General features: G+C 32.6%; 1 protein-coding gene across 4 annotated transcripts; it reads left to right on the forward strand.

Moving 5' to 3' along the window:
* Positions 1–640: 640 nt before the first annotated feature.
* On the forward strand, positions 641–14,246 carry LOC145271089 (uncharacterized). Of its 4 annotated transcripts, none has more exons than XM_080126633.1 (4): positions 774–865; positions 8,552–8,744; positions 9,987–10,228; positions 12,163–14,246. In XM_080126633.1, exon 4 carries the CDS (start codon positions 12,477–12,479, stop codon positions 13,089–13,091), a length of 615 nt encoding a protein of 204 aa, XP_079982759.1. In that variant the 5' UTR covers positions 774–865; positions 8,552–8,744; positions 9,987–10,228; positions 12,163–12,476; the 3' UTR covers positions 13,092–14,246. The 4 variants fall into 4 exon arrangements, with proteins under 4 accessions (XP_079982757.1, XP_079982759.1, XP_079982758.1 ...); XM_080126634.1 differs by having other exon boundaries at positions 834–970; XM_080126631.1 differs by lacking the exon at positions 8,552–8,744 and having other exon boundaries at positions 641–865.
* Positions 14,247–17,763: the final 3,517 nt, after the last annotated feature.

Raw genomic sequence — 17,763 nt, forward strand, 5'->3', positions numbered from 1 at the left:
ACATATTTAAATTTGAGTTTAGCCCTGTGTAAAACTGCTAAATAGACATACACAGAAAATTTGGGACAAATATGGTAAAATAGTTTCAAAAATGGAGTGTTTTTATTAGCCCTAAAAGAGCCCCTGGGGCACATCCAAGAGTTATCACAAAGTTATATACAAGCAAAATTATATTGAAATTAGTTAGTTACAACTTTTCAGAAAGTTTTATAAAAATCCAAGACATCATTTTTTTTTTTTTTTTTTTTTGATAAGCACAAAAGTGTCAATTTTAGCCATTTTAACCCAAAAGGCACCCCTACGGGGCACCAGAGTTTTCCGGAAAATCCGTTCTGTTACTTTTTTACTCATATCATGTTTAATGTTTGTGCAAAATTTCAACAATTTCCAAGGTGTAGACAAGGGTGAAGTAACAGGTCCACCCTTCTTTTGTCGGTAACCCAAAAAAGTATTAATTTGGCTTCAAACGACATATTTAAAAAAAAAAAAAAAAAAAAATCGATTTGTCGACTGTATCTTAACAAGCACTTAAAAAACTTTAATTCATTATCAACAGTCTGGCTGTCCGACAGATCTTGTTTGCTGGGACCTCACGCGTGACGTCATTTTTAAGTGACTAGGCATCTTATTTATGAAGATCACGTCCTGTCTCACATCATACCTACTTGCGTGGGGGGTGGGGCGGGCTCTCTATGAAATCTACCCAACAACAACAACTTTCTTTTTGTGTGTGTGTGTGTGTGTGTGTGTGTGTGTGTGTGTGTGTGTGTGTTCAACAAACATCGAAGTTATTTCCCTTCGTGCTGGACTCGTCGACATGTTTTTTTTGGATCGAAAAAGGCCGTGAGATTCTTGGAGTTTTTCGGTATTTCTTTTTTGAATTCTTAACGATCTGTCGTGAATTTATACATTTTAGATAACGTTGTTGGTTTTCTTTTATCTGTAAATCATTGTTTTCGCATGATTAGAGGTAAGTTTTGATGTAATGTTTCTATTTCCCCCCCCACCCTGTGCGTTCGCGCTTGCTCGTTTTTTATGATTTCGTCGGTCTTTGAGTTATTGAGTAGTTAGTTCACTGTTCTTAAAACTCGCAAAGCGAAAAACAAATATTAAAAAATAATTAAAAAAAACGAGGTGGTGGGGAAGACGTTTTGGCCCGTGGATTAAATTTGATGGTTTTTAATTTTTTTATTAAAAAAAAAAAATAAATAAATAAATAAATAAACGCTCTTTCGTTAAAATCGCACTTCATTTGTTTACAAAGCCATTCGGCGGAAGTGACGTCAGACAAATTTTAAGGTACGGATTACCAACACTGTTTAGAATGTAACTTTGGGGGGGGGGGCACTTCTACACTATTAGGACGAAATTTCGGAAATCGTAAAACTGAATTTCACATGTAAACAATGATATCTACGTATTCCTCGTATTTTTAAGATAATTATATCAAAACAATTACGAAAATCGATAAGGTAGATAATAATTTATTAACGAAAATAGAATTTGAAGAAAACGATCCTATTTGTTTATGCTCAAAGGGAGGTAATTTTCCGTTTCGATTTAAACAAGAGAGCCGCAATGTTTTACCTGCTAACACAAAGGTTTTTTGGGGTTTTTTTTTTTTTTAAATAATAATTCAGTACTATTCAGGTAATTTCGACTGCATAATTTGGAAGCCACCATCGTAAATTATTAGAATTGACAAAAAAAAATATTAAGAAACCATTGTTTTTTATCTGAAAACTCCATTTCTCGACTTATAAATTTCGCCCCAATAGTGTAGAAGCTCCTCTTTTTTTTTGTCTTAAAGCAAATATAAAAGTAGGAATTTTATTCTATCAGTCTTTATTTGAGCTTTTATAAAAAAATTTATGCACTTTTATTACCATGCTGAAATACTAACATTATTTAGGAAGCCATTCTTAACATGGGGAGGGGAGGGTGTTTTGTAATTATTCTGTGCTTTCACCCAAAACTTTATATAAAAAAGGGCAACTTATGTATTTTGATAGCGTGCTGAAATATTAACGTTATTATTTAGAAAGCCATTCTTAACATGGGGAGGGTGTTTTGTAATTATTCAGGGTCAATTTTTACGACGTGCCCCATGTTAAGAACGGCCTTCGGAATAACTCCCTCCCAACCTCGAAAGCCGTTCTTAACATTGGGAGGTTTTTTTTGGGGGGGGTTGTTTATTCCGAAAGCCGTTCTTAACATGGGGTGGTTGTTGGGGGTGTTTATACTACGCTGGGGCAGGTCGTAATAAGAATACCAAAATAGCGCGGTGACAAAAGTGCAAAAACACCTTTATAATAAAAATATGTTTATGAACTATTTTTTTTTTTATCAAACATCAGGTGTTAGTAGTTTTTTTTTTTTTTTTTACGTCAAACATAAAAGAGAACTGTTTTTTTTTTGCTGTTTGCTTAAAAGAAAAACAGTCCATTATAACATATTTTAATTTGTAGTCAAAACTCACCCCCAAAATATAACCAATCCTGCAAAAATCTAATGTTTTACAAATATTTTATTTAATTTTCGATTTTTGAGTAATTATCGAGGGTCCAAATCGCTATATCAAAACCGCTATTTTTTTCTCGTTCCAACTCAACAAACTTGGCACTACATTTGTTTTTAAGTAAATACGCGCTTTAAAATAAGTTAAAACATTAAAAAAAATTATCCGGATAAGTAGAAGAGTAACTTACCAGGCCTTTAGTAACGTTTATGTGTCGTATTTTTTATTTTTACAAATTTTTTAACCATAGTTTTGTTTTGTTACCTAATATTAACAAATGCCCCGTTATTTAGAAACCCATTCTTAACATCGAGAGGGTGGGAGGTTTTGTTTACCGTAAAACTTGGATTTAACTTGAAATTTCGGTGTTTATACAGAGAAGGTACCGTGCATTTTTTTTTTTTTAAATATATAAAAAAAAACAGTTAAATTCAAATTTTGCGGGGTTTGTATTACTGTACACATAGATTCGAAAAAGTTGTCAAAAAACAAATATATAACAAATAAATGTTATCAAAGGCAAGATAAGTTACTTTTCTACCAAACTGGATATATTTTTCGTGTTTTTATTCAATGTTTATTCAGCTCGAAAACTATACAGTGTTTACCGACTTTACCGATGTATTGGAACATTCAAGATGGCGTCTGATTCTCTCTTTAACACGGTAAGTGTGGGAAAAGGTGTTATAAATAAAAAACCGGATAAAATACTGTTAAAAACTCGCTCATTATATGTTACCGTGACATAGGTTGACATATATTCGGCGGGTTTTTAATAGTATTTTGTATAGTTTTTTTTTATTTATAACACCTTTTTCCATACTTACCGTGTTAAAGAGGGTGTGAGACGCCATCTTTAATTTTCCAATACATCAGTAAACACTATGTTTTTCGAGCTGAATAAATATGTTACATTGAATAAAAACACGAAAAATATATCCATTTTGATAGAAAAGTAACTTATCTTGCCTTTGATAACATTTATTTGTTATATATTTGTTTTTTGACAACTTTTTCGAATCTATGTGTACAGTAATACAAACCCGTCATATTCCAAAAATCACGTAAACTGATCAAATATTATTTATTTATTTTTGGGTAAATTTTTACTTTCTTTCCACCTCGACACTCACCTTTAAAATGACGACTTGTTAAGGTTTTCAGGTATGCTGAAAACGAATATCACATTTAAATTTTGGGTAGACGAGTAGTTTTCTGGATATCAGGACATTCCTTTACAATGTATTTTGCCATTCTTAACATGGGGAAGAGGGTTAGGTGTATCAGAATTGGGGGGAATTTTTGACACCCCTAACATGAAACTGCGAATAAAATATAAAAAAACTCGTAATTTCTCTTTTAAAAGTGGGTTGTTTATTTTCTTTATGGATTATACTTCCAAAATAAACTATTAAAGTTGTATTAAAAGTAATAGAAATATTTTTTTATTTTTTAAATGAATTTTACGAACTCAATATTTTTCAATTTTTAAACTTTAAAAATCTATCAAAATTTTTCTATTGATATTTTTACAATATTTTTAGGGTCAATGTGAAATTTTATGCTCTTTCTAGTAAACCGAATATAATATTTTAGGCAAACGTTTTTTTTTTAATTCACGCCCCCCCCCTCCATTTTGAAATGTCTATGAAAAAGTAAATAATTAATTTATGTGCCAAAGTTTTGTATATCACAAATTGAAGATAAAAAATCAATAAATAATGTATTCAAATTTAAAACAAAAAAAGTAGTGTTTTTTTAGAAATTTACCTGTAAAATCCGAAGTTTAAAACACGTTTTTTTTTTTTTAAAAACACGTTTTTTTTTTTGTTTTTGTTGTTTTAAATGAAACCTTGGTCCTTGCTCCTTTAATTGAAAAAAAAAAAATTAGGGTTTGAATTACATTTTTCGAGTCCTGATAAGCTTGGAAAGACAGGGGGTCGAATTATTCAATATATTTCACGCATTCGTAAGGTCAGTTTCTGCCACACCCAGAGGAGGGGGTGTTTTGTAACACGCATCTGCATTAGCACTTTTCAGTTGGGAAAAACATGGCCTCCAATAAAAACATAATGGATTATATTGGATAATAAAGGTCTTAATATCCAGAAAACTACTTGTCTGCGCAAAATTTAAATGCGATATTCGTTTTCGGCATCCCAGAAAACATAAAAATTGTTGTTTTAAAGGTTAATGTTGAGGTGGAAAGTAAAAAAACCAAAAATTTTAAACGTGTAGAATACTTCTAATACTTTTATGTTCATCGGAATCTGTGAAAAATCGCTCATTCGTCAATCAAATCAATTGATTGCCTGCTCTAGTCAGGAACTCAGCGCTGTGCACTGGGAGGAAGCTTCACATGCCGCCCCGTAGTGACTTAGTCCACAATTCAGTGTAGTCTATATTGCAATGTAGAGTGTAACACTGTGAGACATCTGATGTTGAATATTAGGGAAGTGCGGCAGGAGAAATCAAACCTGGCAAGTGGGGTTTTAGAATTACTGATACTTAATTCATAAACTAAATAAGAGAGATTTAAATCACATTTTTTTTTAAAGTAAGAGAGAAACAAAAAAAAAAGGTCACAGAAACTCATCGCTAAAAATAGGATGGAGGAAACAATAAAGGAAAGTTGAACGGGTCGACGTTTGATACGTAGGAATATGGTATCGAATGTCTGGTGACACCGATAATTGACCGGTTCAAACACTTGATAGGTATGAATCAAAAATCAATCTCTAACCAACGCTGGCAAATTGGTATATAAACACAACAAGTTGTGAAGTCGTGTGATCTTCTCTTTTCTGTTTGTCAGATGTTTTGACCTCAGCAGACGGCCAGTCGCAAGATGCTTTCAGTCGCGTGAAGCAGTAGAGACGTTTCTGGACGAGAGGCCGAACGTGTTCGAATCTCATATCAACAGAAGAAACGAGCCGTGCTCAACTTCTACCGCGACGACAATAACGAACTTAGAAAATCAGACATTCGCAGTGTTCGACGCTCAACTGTTATCTGTTATCCATTTATGTAACACGTAATTAGTGTTTTATTTTGCTTTTATAAGACACTAGCGAGGGGTACCCGGCGTTGCCCGGGTGTTTTTCGGGGTATGTGAAAAAAACCCGAAAATGTAAAAAAAAATCGAAGCCTTCACGACGCGCAGTTGGAAAATAGTAAAGTGTTAAAAAAAAACAGGTGCGCGTTTTTGATTGGCGTGACGGCGATAGGTATTCAGCAGTTAGCATTTTGTGCGGGACAGTTTTTAATAGGTGAATAAATCGGTTTGTTTGTTTGTTTTTAAAAACCCGCTCCCTGGAGGAGGAGCGAAATGAAAGCTACAGTCTGATATGACGAAGTCGACATTGAACAAACGTTACTTAGCTCTCTTGAGACAACTGGCTTTCGGCCTGTGATTAGAGTCGAGTTTCGCTTTTTTTTATACCGAAAACCGAATGTAACGCATGCCGATGCGAGAAACGTTTGAAAGTCAATAAAATTAAATAGACAGGCGAGCTCCGTGAATAACTCTGAGATATTACAATTTATAGATGATATAAAAAGTTTTAAGAAGTTGTGAACCGAGCAAGCGCAAGCGCTTCTCTGAAAGAAGCCTTTTGTGGACATCGAGGAAAAGCGTACATACATACATACATACATTTTCGCTTTTATATATATAGATGTTCATCAAATCTGTTGCCAAAGCCGCTGGAAAAATGGTGAGATCCTTCTATCGAGGTCCTGGATATGGCCTTAAACTATATCCAGTGATGAGGCTCCAGCTTGCGGGCTTTAGGGAGTGTGGAGTCACCCTTTAATTATCATTGCTCCCAGGTCCACTCTGACCCGGAGTGGTAGTACCTGTTAGGGTCCCAACTATGGGTTAAATAGAAACTGATTTGAAAACAACAAATATATTCTATTAAAAAATTTTTGTTCAAAATCTTTGGATTCGGCATTAAATAACCCGAAAAGGGTTGATATGCCGTAAAACAAAAACAACCAACCTTCTATCGATCTAGTAAATATCTCACTGCTGATGCAATTCTCTATCTATATAAGAGCCAGGTACATCCAAGGAAGGAGTACTTCTGCCACATCTGGGCAGAAGCTGCTAGAAAGGACTTATCCTGCCTTGATAGAGTTCAAAATAGACTTTGTAGCCTTGTAGGAGATGTCCTTTTTTTCTTCCCTGCAACCTCTTTCTCACAGAAGAAATGTCACGAGTTTGTCTTTGCTTTATCGTTATTTTCATGGCAAGTGCTCGACTGAGCTTCAATCTATGGTCCCCCCCCCTAGCTTAACTTTCACAAGAAACACTTGTCTAGCTAAAAATACTATCAATAATTCCCCCCATCTGTGCCCAAACCTAAATGTAGATTCAATGAACAAAGCTTCTTTCTTAGAACTGCACGACTGTGGAACTATCTTCCGTTTTCCAGCTGACTACAATATGGTTGTCTTCAAGTCTAATGTAAACAACTTCTGGATAAGCCGTTTCCCTTAAGTTAACAAATTTACTGAATTTCCATTACTGACAATTACTATATTGTCCAATTGACTACTGTACACTTTTTAACCCTTATCCTCGAGTGACCCCTGGGCCTTGACAAGTGGTGATGCCTATGTGGAAAAAAAACAAAAAAAAAAAACTTTGACTTTTTACTTATAACAAGTCGTCTGTCATTTTTTTTCTTATTATTACATCACCAGTCTGATTGGAGTGACTTGCTGGAGAATACCCGATTTTTGGATGGAAGACACAACGTGAGCAAGTAGGCACCCGCTGGCGTCACCCATACGACAAGAAGGAGCCGTGATCCAGAAGGGCCCAACCTCCTTCTCAGCAGGGACAGCCGGCCGGACGGGAAGAAACGTTATACTGGAAGTAATAAAATTTAAAAAAAATGTTAATTGTCCAGAATTATGTGTGATAGGCTTGATAAGTTTGATAAACATCAAATAAGGTAGAATTTGAGAAATTTCTGCTCCGAGAATGTGAGTGAGAGATCCTTCTTAACTGAGGAAATCATGTTTTTTGCGAGTTAAATAAAAAAAAAGAAATTAAATTTTTTTACAATTAATCAGGTCCAAAGGAAAACAAGACATTAAAAGATGTCTACACGTGTAAGTGACAGACGCATGCAAACAGCAGTTCGAAATAACTTGTTGAAAAGAATTCATTCCTGTTTGATACGGTACTTCCATGTTGAGAATTGAAGTGTATGATGCACGCAGTCATGTTGGTGCTTTTATTTTCCACAAGACAGTCGACAGCATGTTGTTACTTGTAAAACGGTAGCTGAACTGTTTAATTCACGCATACAAAAGCTTATACAGCCAAGTTCTGGACTATTTGCTGTATCACTACGCATGAGGCGTAACGTAGTCTTTTTATCGTATGTGTGCAGATAGGCAAATCACAGCATTGTGTCTTTGCGCATTCGTCGAATGCGTGCATGTTCAAAACGGTGATTGCATTTATAATGTCTCTGGAGATTTGATCCAGCCATATAAAGCGGTCACTACACCTTGCACCCAGAGGCCACTCGAGGATAAGGGTTATCAAGGCCTAGAGGCCACTCGAGGATAAGGGTTAAAGAGTGTACAGTACTCAAAAGGACAATATCATAGTAATCGTTAGAAGTGTAAATTTGGTAAATTGAATTACTTGAGGCGAACGGCTCAAGAACTTGTTTACATTGGACTTGCAGACAGCCATATTGTAGTCAGCTGGAAAGCAGGTAAACGGAAGAGAGTTCCACAGGTGTGCAGTTCTTAGAAAGAAGCTTTGTTCATGGAATCTACGTTTAAGTTTAAACACAGATAAAGAGTGGGGGAAATTATTGATAGTGGTTACAGCCAGACGAGTGTTTCTCAAGAATGTTTGAGAGGAGGGGGAGTCATAGATTTAGATGAGGCAATCAATCCTTATCTAAAAAGTTTGATTTTTAATTTTTATTGCGGACTGTTATCCTCATCTTTTTCTTATTGTTTCACGACGTTTCGGCTAACTATTGCTTTGGCCTTCGTCAGGTGGTAACCGTGACAGATAGGACCTTTGAATCTCCTGATATTACTGCCTCCCGTCTCACCACGTTTTGGCCAAGTAACCCTCTGGCCGGCTTTGGGTAGGATTGAAACCGCTATCTTCAGACAATTCTCAGCTGGAACCGTCGAGATTCAACATCTCTATCAACTGCGCCACAGGTCCCAAAAGGCAATCAAGGTTGGATTTTTTTGTCTTATAAATTCATGTTTATTTATTATCTGATCTTCCATAGTCGGGTCCTTACCGAATGGTATATGTTATTTTTAATTAGAATTGATTGAGATGAGTTTTATTGGAATTCATTATTGAGATGAGTATTTTTTTATTAATTTTTATTTTATTGTGGACTATTATCCTCATCTTTTTTTTTTAGTTGTTTTACGACGTTTCGGTCAACTATTCCTCTGGCCTTCATCAGGTGGTGAATGCAGTCAGGAGATTCAGAGTTCCTATCCATCATGGTCACCACCTGACAAAGGCCAGAAAAATAGTTCGCCGAAACGTTGTGAAACAACTTAGAAAAAAATGAAGATAATAGTTAGTAATAAAATAAAAATTAATATAAATAAAACTCATCTCAATAATGAATTCCAATTAAAAGTAATATAAGTTCGATTATGTTGTATATTTTGGGTTGAATTATTAGGACTACTATTTCTATTCATATAGATATAGCATTGTTTTAATTGAGATTGTTTGTTGTTCAATCTTTAATGAAGTTCATCACTTTTTATTGCAAATAACATGGTACAACAATAAAATATCAAAATTGGCAAGTCAATAATCAAATGAGAAAAAAACGAGAGACATATTATACAGTATGCAAAACAACAACAAAAATGAGTTCAGAAGGCATATATTCACAAAAGAGATAATTTATATATATTTAAAATGGAATTCTACAGCAATAGGAAAACATAGAATGTTCGCAAATTGTTTAAGAAGTCTGAATGGATTAAGCACTGAGATTCACGTTCGGGGAAAATCATGAGCAAAACTTTTTTGCTTGTTTATATAAATTATAATTCATTGGAAGTTGTTTATAAGAGTTAATGTTCGTTTGATTTTGCATTAATTGTAGAAAAAACAAGTATTGTACATCCTAAAATATTTTACATTTCAGTGATGGAAGGGAGATAATCCTCTTGTTGATGTTTATTAGGTTGGTGGTGGTGGTGGTGGTGGTGATGGTGGTGGTGGTGAGGAGGAGGAGGTTTGGATGTATTTAACGTTAATTCTATTTTATTATTAGTTAATTCTATTTTATATTATTTATTTCAAATATTATTTATAATATTTGAAATAAATGATAAATATTGTACACCTTTAAAATTTCAGTGATGGAAGGGAGCTAATCCCCCTTTCGATCTTAATTAGACTTGCTTCCCCTTTGTCAACCATTTTTTTTTTTTCTCACAGATTCGAAATCATGGCCAAAAAGTTAAGACTGACTCACAGAAATACGAAAATATCTACGGAGCCAGTAACTTTTCTCCTTTCTTTTCCAAACAACAACTGACATGCCTGATGATGGCTGAAGGACAATCTAACCAAAACATTGCACAAATAACACTCAAGATGAGAACAATAGTCCAATCAATACAAGTTATATAAATAACTCATTGCTATGGCGTTCTTCTCTGGTCTAAACAAATAAGAAGGTATGTGATCCTTTTGGCCTAAGACAAGCAAACATATTGTTATCTTTTCATTGTATGAAAGCTGTTGGTAAAAGTTTGTCACATTTATTTATTATATGTGTATTTTTATATATTTATTTTTTGTGTATTTTTATATATTTATTATGTGTGTATTTTTATATATTTATTATTTGTGTATTTTTATATATTTATTATTTGTGTATTTTTATATATTTATTATTTATGTATTTTTATTTATTTATTATTTGTGTATTTTTATTTATTTATTATTTGTGTATTTTTATATATTTATTATTTGTGTATTTTTATATATTTATTATTTGTGTATTTTTATATATTTATTATTTGTGTATTTTTATATATTTATTATTTGTGTATTTTTATATATTTATTATGTGTGTATTTTTATATATTTATTATTTGTGTATTTTTATATATTTATTATTTGTGTATTTTTATATATTTATTATGTGTGTATTTTTATATATTTATTATTTGTGTATTTTTATATATTTATTATTTGTGTATTTTTATATATTTATTATTTGTGTATTTTTATATATTTATTATGTGTGTATTTTTATATATTTATTATTTGTGTATTTTTATATATTTATTATATGTGTATTTTTATATATTTATTATTTGTGTATTTTTATATATTTATTATTTGTGTATTTTTATATATTTATTATTTGTGTATTTTTATATATTTATTATTTGTGTATTTTTATATATTTATTATTTGTGTATTTTTATATATTTATTATTTGTGTATTTTTATATATTTATTATTTGTGTATTTTTATATATTTATTATTTGTGTATTTTTATATATTTATTATTTGTGTATTTTTATATATTTATTATTTGTGTATTTTTATATATTTATTATGTGTATTTTTATATATTTATTATGTGTGTATTTTTATATATTTATTATGTGTGTATTTTTATATATTTATTATTTGTGTATTTTTATATATTTATTATTTGTGTATTTTTATTTATTTATTATTTGTGTATTTTTATATATTTATTATATGTGTATTTTTATTTATTTATTATTTGTGTATTTTTATTTATTTATTATTTGTGTATTTTTATATATTTATTATTTGTGTATTTTTATATATTTATTATTTGTATTTTTGAAGAAGCAGCCACACACACAATGAACATTTTACATACATATATGCAAGAAACTGTCTAGGGATAGATACAGCATATATCGTAAAAAAAAAAACTAAAATGAGTTAAAGAGAAAAATGAAAGAATTTATTGACCAGATAAATTAAATGCAAGGGAGATAAATCAGGTTGTAGGTTTATCTAGCTTTTACGCGGTGTCAATAATAACCGAGTTGGAGAAATAATAACATATTACTTTGGTCAGAATATAAGATCTGAAAATCAATATTTACCATGAGTCCCGTTCTTGGTGAGGGTATTGTTTCAGGAATTTCTTACGACTGGATTTTATCCCAAGAAAAAATAGTCCAGAGTCATAAATAGTTGAAAGGTCGCCCCAAAATAGCATTCTTTTTCAAAGTTGATTTAATAACTGTTATTAACTATTAGAATCTATTTATAGTCGTTTTAGTTGGAACTTTCCAGAAACGCTTGCAAGGAATCTATTTATTTTCTAACTGTAATGTATTTTAATAGTAAAAGTTTTATATTATTATATATTATATTAATTTATACAAAAACAATTGATTGTTTTTGTGTCAATATCGAATCTACTCGTACATATACTCGTCAGAAAAAAAAAGCATTATTTTTTATGATTCATTGGTATTTTGGCTTAGATCAAAGTGTAGTGTCTTTTCTCCACCACATCAATACCATTCGATGCCAAAATCTTTTGTTTAATTATTTTGAAAAAAATTAAAAATACTCATTTCTAAGAATACTCCTTTCTGCTTCTTTCAGATATCGTTCCTGACACTGGAACAACTCAAGAATTCAATGGTGATCTTTTAAAATTTAATTTCCTCGGCATGGAGCACCAGATATATGTATGCAGTTCAGCGAAGACAGATACAAGAATTTTCATTGATTAAATATTTTTTTAAATTTATTTCTATCAGATCAATGGATTTATACAAAAACAATTGATTATTTTTATGTCAATATCGAATTTTTTGTTGCATACCTTTTTTATTCCTATTGGCTGAATGGATTTATACAAATAAAAAAAAAAAAACATTCCGCTCCGCGCTCGCTACAAAGACGTTCATCACAAAATGGATATTTTCATCTCTGAAACGTGTGAAAACAAACGCAACCCCGAGAAATGCCAACAACATACTGGGAAAAAACTGTTCTGCTGCGATGCATGTAACAAGGGCATCATCAGTAAAATGAAGTTGCAGAAACATATCCTTACGAAAACGGACGAGAAGCCCTTCATCTGCGACGTGTGCAAGAGGGCGTTCGACCAGAAGATCGACATGGTTATGCACAAGGTCACACACAATGGACCGAAAGCGGGCAATGTTCGAAACTTGATTCCGAGCGAAATCAACAACTGCGACACATGCCAACGGGATTTTAGCGACCGCAGCAAGTTCATTCGACATATGCGAATACATACTGGCGAGCGTCCGTTTAAGTGCAGCGTGTGTCCGAAAGAATTCTCGCAAAGTTACACGCTCGTCCGACATATGCGAACACATACTGGTGAAAAGCCTTACACATGTTTCGTTTGCGGACGACGGTTTAATCAGAGTGGCGCGCTTCGGCAACATGTCCGTATCCACACTGGAGAAAAACCATACCAGTGCAGTATATGCGACAAAAGATTCACCAGCAACGGAAACCTTGTGCACCATGTGCGCGTGCACGCGAAAAAAACTTAACGAAAAGCCTTCTTCAACAAAACTTGTTTTCATGGCAAAACTTGTTTGACAACAATTACAAAAAAAAAAACGTTTCTTTTTTTTCATCACAAATAACACCATACCATTGTTTGGCCAAAGAAAAGAAGAAAAAAAAAAAAAACAGTAACTTGCTGCACCATGTTTATGTACATACAGAAAAACTACAATAACATCACTAAGCAGGATACTCCACCAGACTAGATAAATTCTTGTCCTGGAATCCATTAAGACCAAAAGACCAAAACAAAAGATATACTACAACATACGAAAATGTTTAATTGGGCAGAGGAAAATTATGTTCTCAATTTCTTTACTAACTCAGTTTTTGAATAATTTAAATGGAACATTCGAATATCTATGTATCTCACATAGACTTTTATATCTTAAGCGGGTGTAGGTAATATACAAACAAGCCACTTTCCAAAGAAAAATAAGGCAACCTCTTTCTTTCATTGTGTTGCAAAATACTAGGTTCAAATAAATGCAAACAATAGCGTACTATCATATGAAACCAAAAGAAAGATTTCGTTATTTTTTACTTCTAGCAGGACCCGTTAACCGACGTTGCCTGGTGGAAGCATGCCCCTCCTCGTAAAAAAAACATACGGCTGTTGTTGGTGACCAGTTCCCAACGTCCTAATTGTAAAGAATAGGTTTCGGAATAGAGACCCCTAATTAATAATAGCGTGAATATATGGGATTTGTCAATATATTTTTGGTATTCATCTTTGACAATGTTCAGGGAACCAACAATTTTGTTCGGTGCCACAAAGTCGTCTTATGGACGCAAATATACAAACCAATTCACCCTGCTTCATATACTATAAAACACAAGCTAAATTGTGTCCTTGTATTTTTTATAACATGCCAAGCCCTTATTCGAAATCGGTCGTAATTGCGAATTACTTGGGACTTTAACAGAACGTGTTTTGACTACTCCTTACGTCAAAAGAATGTCTTCTGTTTTAAATTAGCAGCAAATTCCCGAGTTCGATATATTTAGTTTTTGAGAGATAAAGATTGTTAATGGAGCATTTGAATATCTATGCATCTGATCTGGAGTTCAAGTTTTAGCCCCAGGTAGTGGGCTGCTTGATTTCTGAGAACTTCGACTGAATTAAAATAAAACTAAAACGAAAAGCCTCATTCATGTCAAGTGTGTGGTAGTATTATATAGTATTTTAAGTCGAAATAGTATCTCCTTGGTATAGCTACCCAATGCTGGTTTATAATAATAATTAGTAATAATAATTAGTAATAATAATCAGTAATAATAATTAGTAATAATAATTAGTAATAATAATTAGTAATAATAATCAGTAATAATAATCAGTAATAATAATCAGTAATAATAATCAGTAATAATAATTAGTAATAATAATCAGTAATAATAATTAGTAATAATAATTAGTAATAATAATTAGTAATAATAATCAGTAATAACAATCAGTAATAATAAGCAGTAATAATAAGCAGTAATAATAATTAGTAATAATAATTAGTAATAATAATCAGTAATAATAATCAGTAATAATAATTAGTAATAATAAGCAGTAATAATAATCAGTAATAGTGATATTAGTGCTTGTGAGATAAAGAAATTAAATGGAACATTCGAATATCTATGTATCTCATATAGAGTTCAAGTGTTAGCCCCAGGTTGTGTGCTCTTTGATTTCTGAGAATTTCGACTGAAGTAAAATAAAACAAAAAAGATTGAATGCCTACTGGGGAGAACTTGAATACCTACTAGACACTGTCATGCAAATATTTTTCCTACAAGTGAACCTTATAAACCGTATTTTGATCCTGAATAATATCTCCTTGGTATAGTAACCCGATACTGGTTTATTCGAGGATTGGTGCATCTTTTCTAAGTGATGTTGTCTGTACAGGGCGGAACGATAAAGTTGTCGCCCTAAAGAAAACAACACTACAGATTTATTTAACAAAATTCATTCATAAAACTTATTGTAGAGTTTCATTATATTTCCTTCTATTGCTGTTCCAGTTTCTTTTTCTTTTCTTTTTACATAGGCATCACCACTTATCAAGGCCAAGAGGTCACTCGAGTATAAGAGTTAAAGAGTTTACAGTAAGGACTTGTCCTGCCTTGATAGAGTTCAAAATAGACTTCGTAGCCTCGTAGGAGATGTCCTTTTCTCCTCCTTGCAACCTCTATCTCACAGAAGTGATGTTGCGAGTTTGTCTCTGATGTATCGTTATTTTCATGGAAAGTGTTTGACTGAGCTTCAGTCTATGGTCCCCCCTCGCCAAACTTTCACAAGAAACACTCGTCTAGCTGTAAACACTATCAATAATTCCCCCCACTCTTTATCTGTGCCTAAACCTAAACGTAGATTCCATGAACAAAGCTTCTTTCTTAGAACTGCACGCCTGTGGAATTGTCTTCCGTTTTCCTGCTTTCCGGCTGACTACAATATGGTTGTGTTCAAGTCTAAAGTAAATAAGTTCTTGATGAGCCGTTCCATATAAGTTATCAAATTTACCAAATTTTCATTACTAATGATTACTATATTGTCGAATTTCTACTGTACACTCTTTAACCCTTATCCTTGAGTGGCCTCTGGGCCTTGATAATGTGGTGATGCCTATGTAAAAAAAAAAAAAAAAAAAAGTAGAAATTGGACAGTAAAGTAATCATTAATAATGGAAATTCGGTAAATTTGTTAACTTATATGGAACGGCTCATCAAGAACTTATTTACGTTAGACTTGAAGACAACCATATTGTAGTCAGCCGGAAAGCAGGAAAACGGAAGACAATTCCACAGGCGTGCAGTTCTGAGAAAGAAGCTTTGTTCATGGAATCTACGTTTAGGTTTAGGCACAGATAAAGAGTGGGGGAAATTATTGATAGTGTTTTCTGCTAGACGGGTGTTTCTTGTGAAAGTTTGGCGAGGGGTGGGGGAGGACCATAGATTGGAGCTCAGTCGAGCACTTTCCATGAAAATAATGATAAAGCAGGGACATTGTTTTGTTTCCTTTCAGTTAGGCAGACAAAAATTAATATTCTTAACTTCTTTAATAACTCAAGGTTTTCAGACCAAGATCAAAGTGTAGTATCTGTTCTTCAGATGCTACACTTTAATTTCTTGTTCTCTCTCAGTGGAGGAGAAATCCTTCATGACTGTGACAATTTTTATTTTTGTTCCTTTCTCCATGTTACAAAACGATCCTGGGGTCTAAATCTGTCCCGTGGGGAGACATTGTAAATAGGAACAACGCTTATATCACAGAAAACACAACTCCGACTTTTAGATCATGTGCGCCAAGCATACTTTTTTCGGCATTTGAAAAACACCGCAGACCAACAACAAACAGACTCTGTACAAACATTTTTTCCCCCACAGAACAAGAAAAAACCATAAAATCTTAAAAATGGCGTCTATCACTGAGATATTAATTTCAAACAAATAATTTTTTTTTTTTTCGGGCTTTCATATTTGTTTCATGAGGAAGCAAAGGAACTCGGGGTTTTTAGATGTGAAAAAGAACCTTAGTGGAACATTCGGATATCTATATATCTCATAGAAAGTTAACATTCGGATATCTATATATCTCATAGAAATTTAACATTCGGATATCTATATATCTCATATAAATTTAACATTCGAATATCTATATATCTCATATACAGTTATATAGTGTTAGCCCCAAGTAGTGTGCCCCTTGAAGAACTTTGAAGCAAAATAAAACCAAAAAGTGTTTTCCCATAAAATTTCTTTAAAAAACAATGGGTAAAACTCATATTTATGAAGATGAGATTTACTCCGAAAATTCAAAGAACATAGCATCTTTGTTCGACACATTACGTTGGTAAATAATCTGTAACTGAAAATTATAGAAATCTTACAATTTTGTCATTTATTCTGTTTACCTTGTTTTTTTTATATCCAATAGTGTTTTTCTACCAAACTGCATTGTCATAGCTTCAAACACAATTCCTATACATACTTGATCAATTTACATGATTTTTGGAATATGATTCTTTCTATGATACCAAAACGTAGATTCCATGAACAAAGCTTCTTTCTTAGAAGTGCATGCCTGTGGAACTCTTTTCTGTTTGCTTGTTTCCCACCTGACTACAACTTGGATCAGAGTGGACCTGAGAGCAATGGCAATTAAAGGGTGGCTCCACACTCCCCAAAGCCCGCAAGCTGGGGCCTCACCATCAGATATAGTTTAAGGTCCTATACAGGACTGCATAATTTGGAAGCTAACATTGTAATTTATTAGAATTGACAAAAAAAATCATTGCTCTTTCATCTGAAAAACTTTATTTATTGACTACAAAATTTTGTTCTGATAGTGTAGAAGTGCCGAAAAATGGTTTTAATTAAGTAAGTCTTAAAAATTTTACTAGTTCAAAAACACGAAAATAAAAAGGAATAAAGTAAAAATTAAACTGTGATTTATGCCATAAATTATCACATAAATCTACTGACATTTTGTTTCAGTTTTAAAACTCTAACTTCTCACCCTCACCCTAAAAAAAACAAACTATTAATTCATAAAACTTGTATGGTAGATTTTCAGCTATTGCTTTTCCAGTTTTTCTTTTTTTTTTATTTATTGCAATTAGCATTTTTTTTTTCTTATATTTGCGGCAGTTGCTGGTTGAGCCG

The sequence above is a fragment of the Euprymna scolopes genome, chromosome 46 (assembly GCF_053919585.1).
Source record: "Euprymna scolopes isolate OS-2025 chromosome 46, ASM5391958v1, whole genome shotgun sequence".
In the NCBI taxonomy this organism is placed as follows: domain Eukaryota; kingdom Metazoa; phylum Mollusca; class Cephalopoda; order Sepiida; family Sepiolidae; genus Euprymna; species Euprymna scolopes.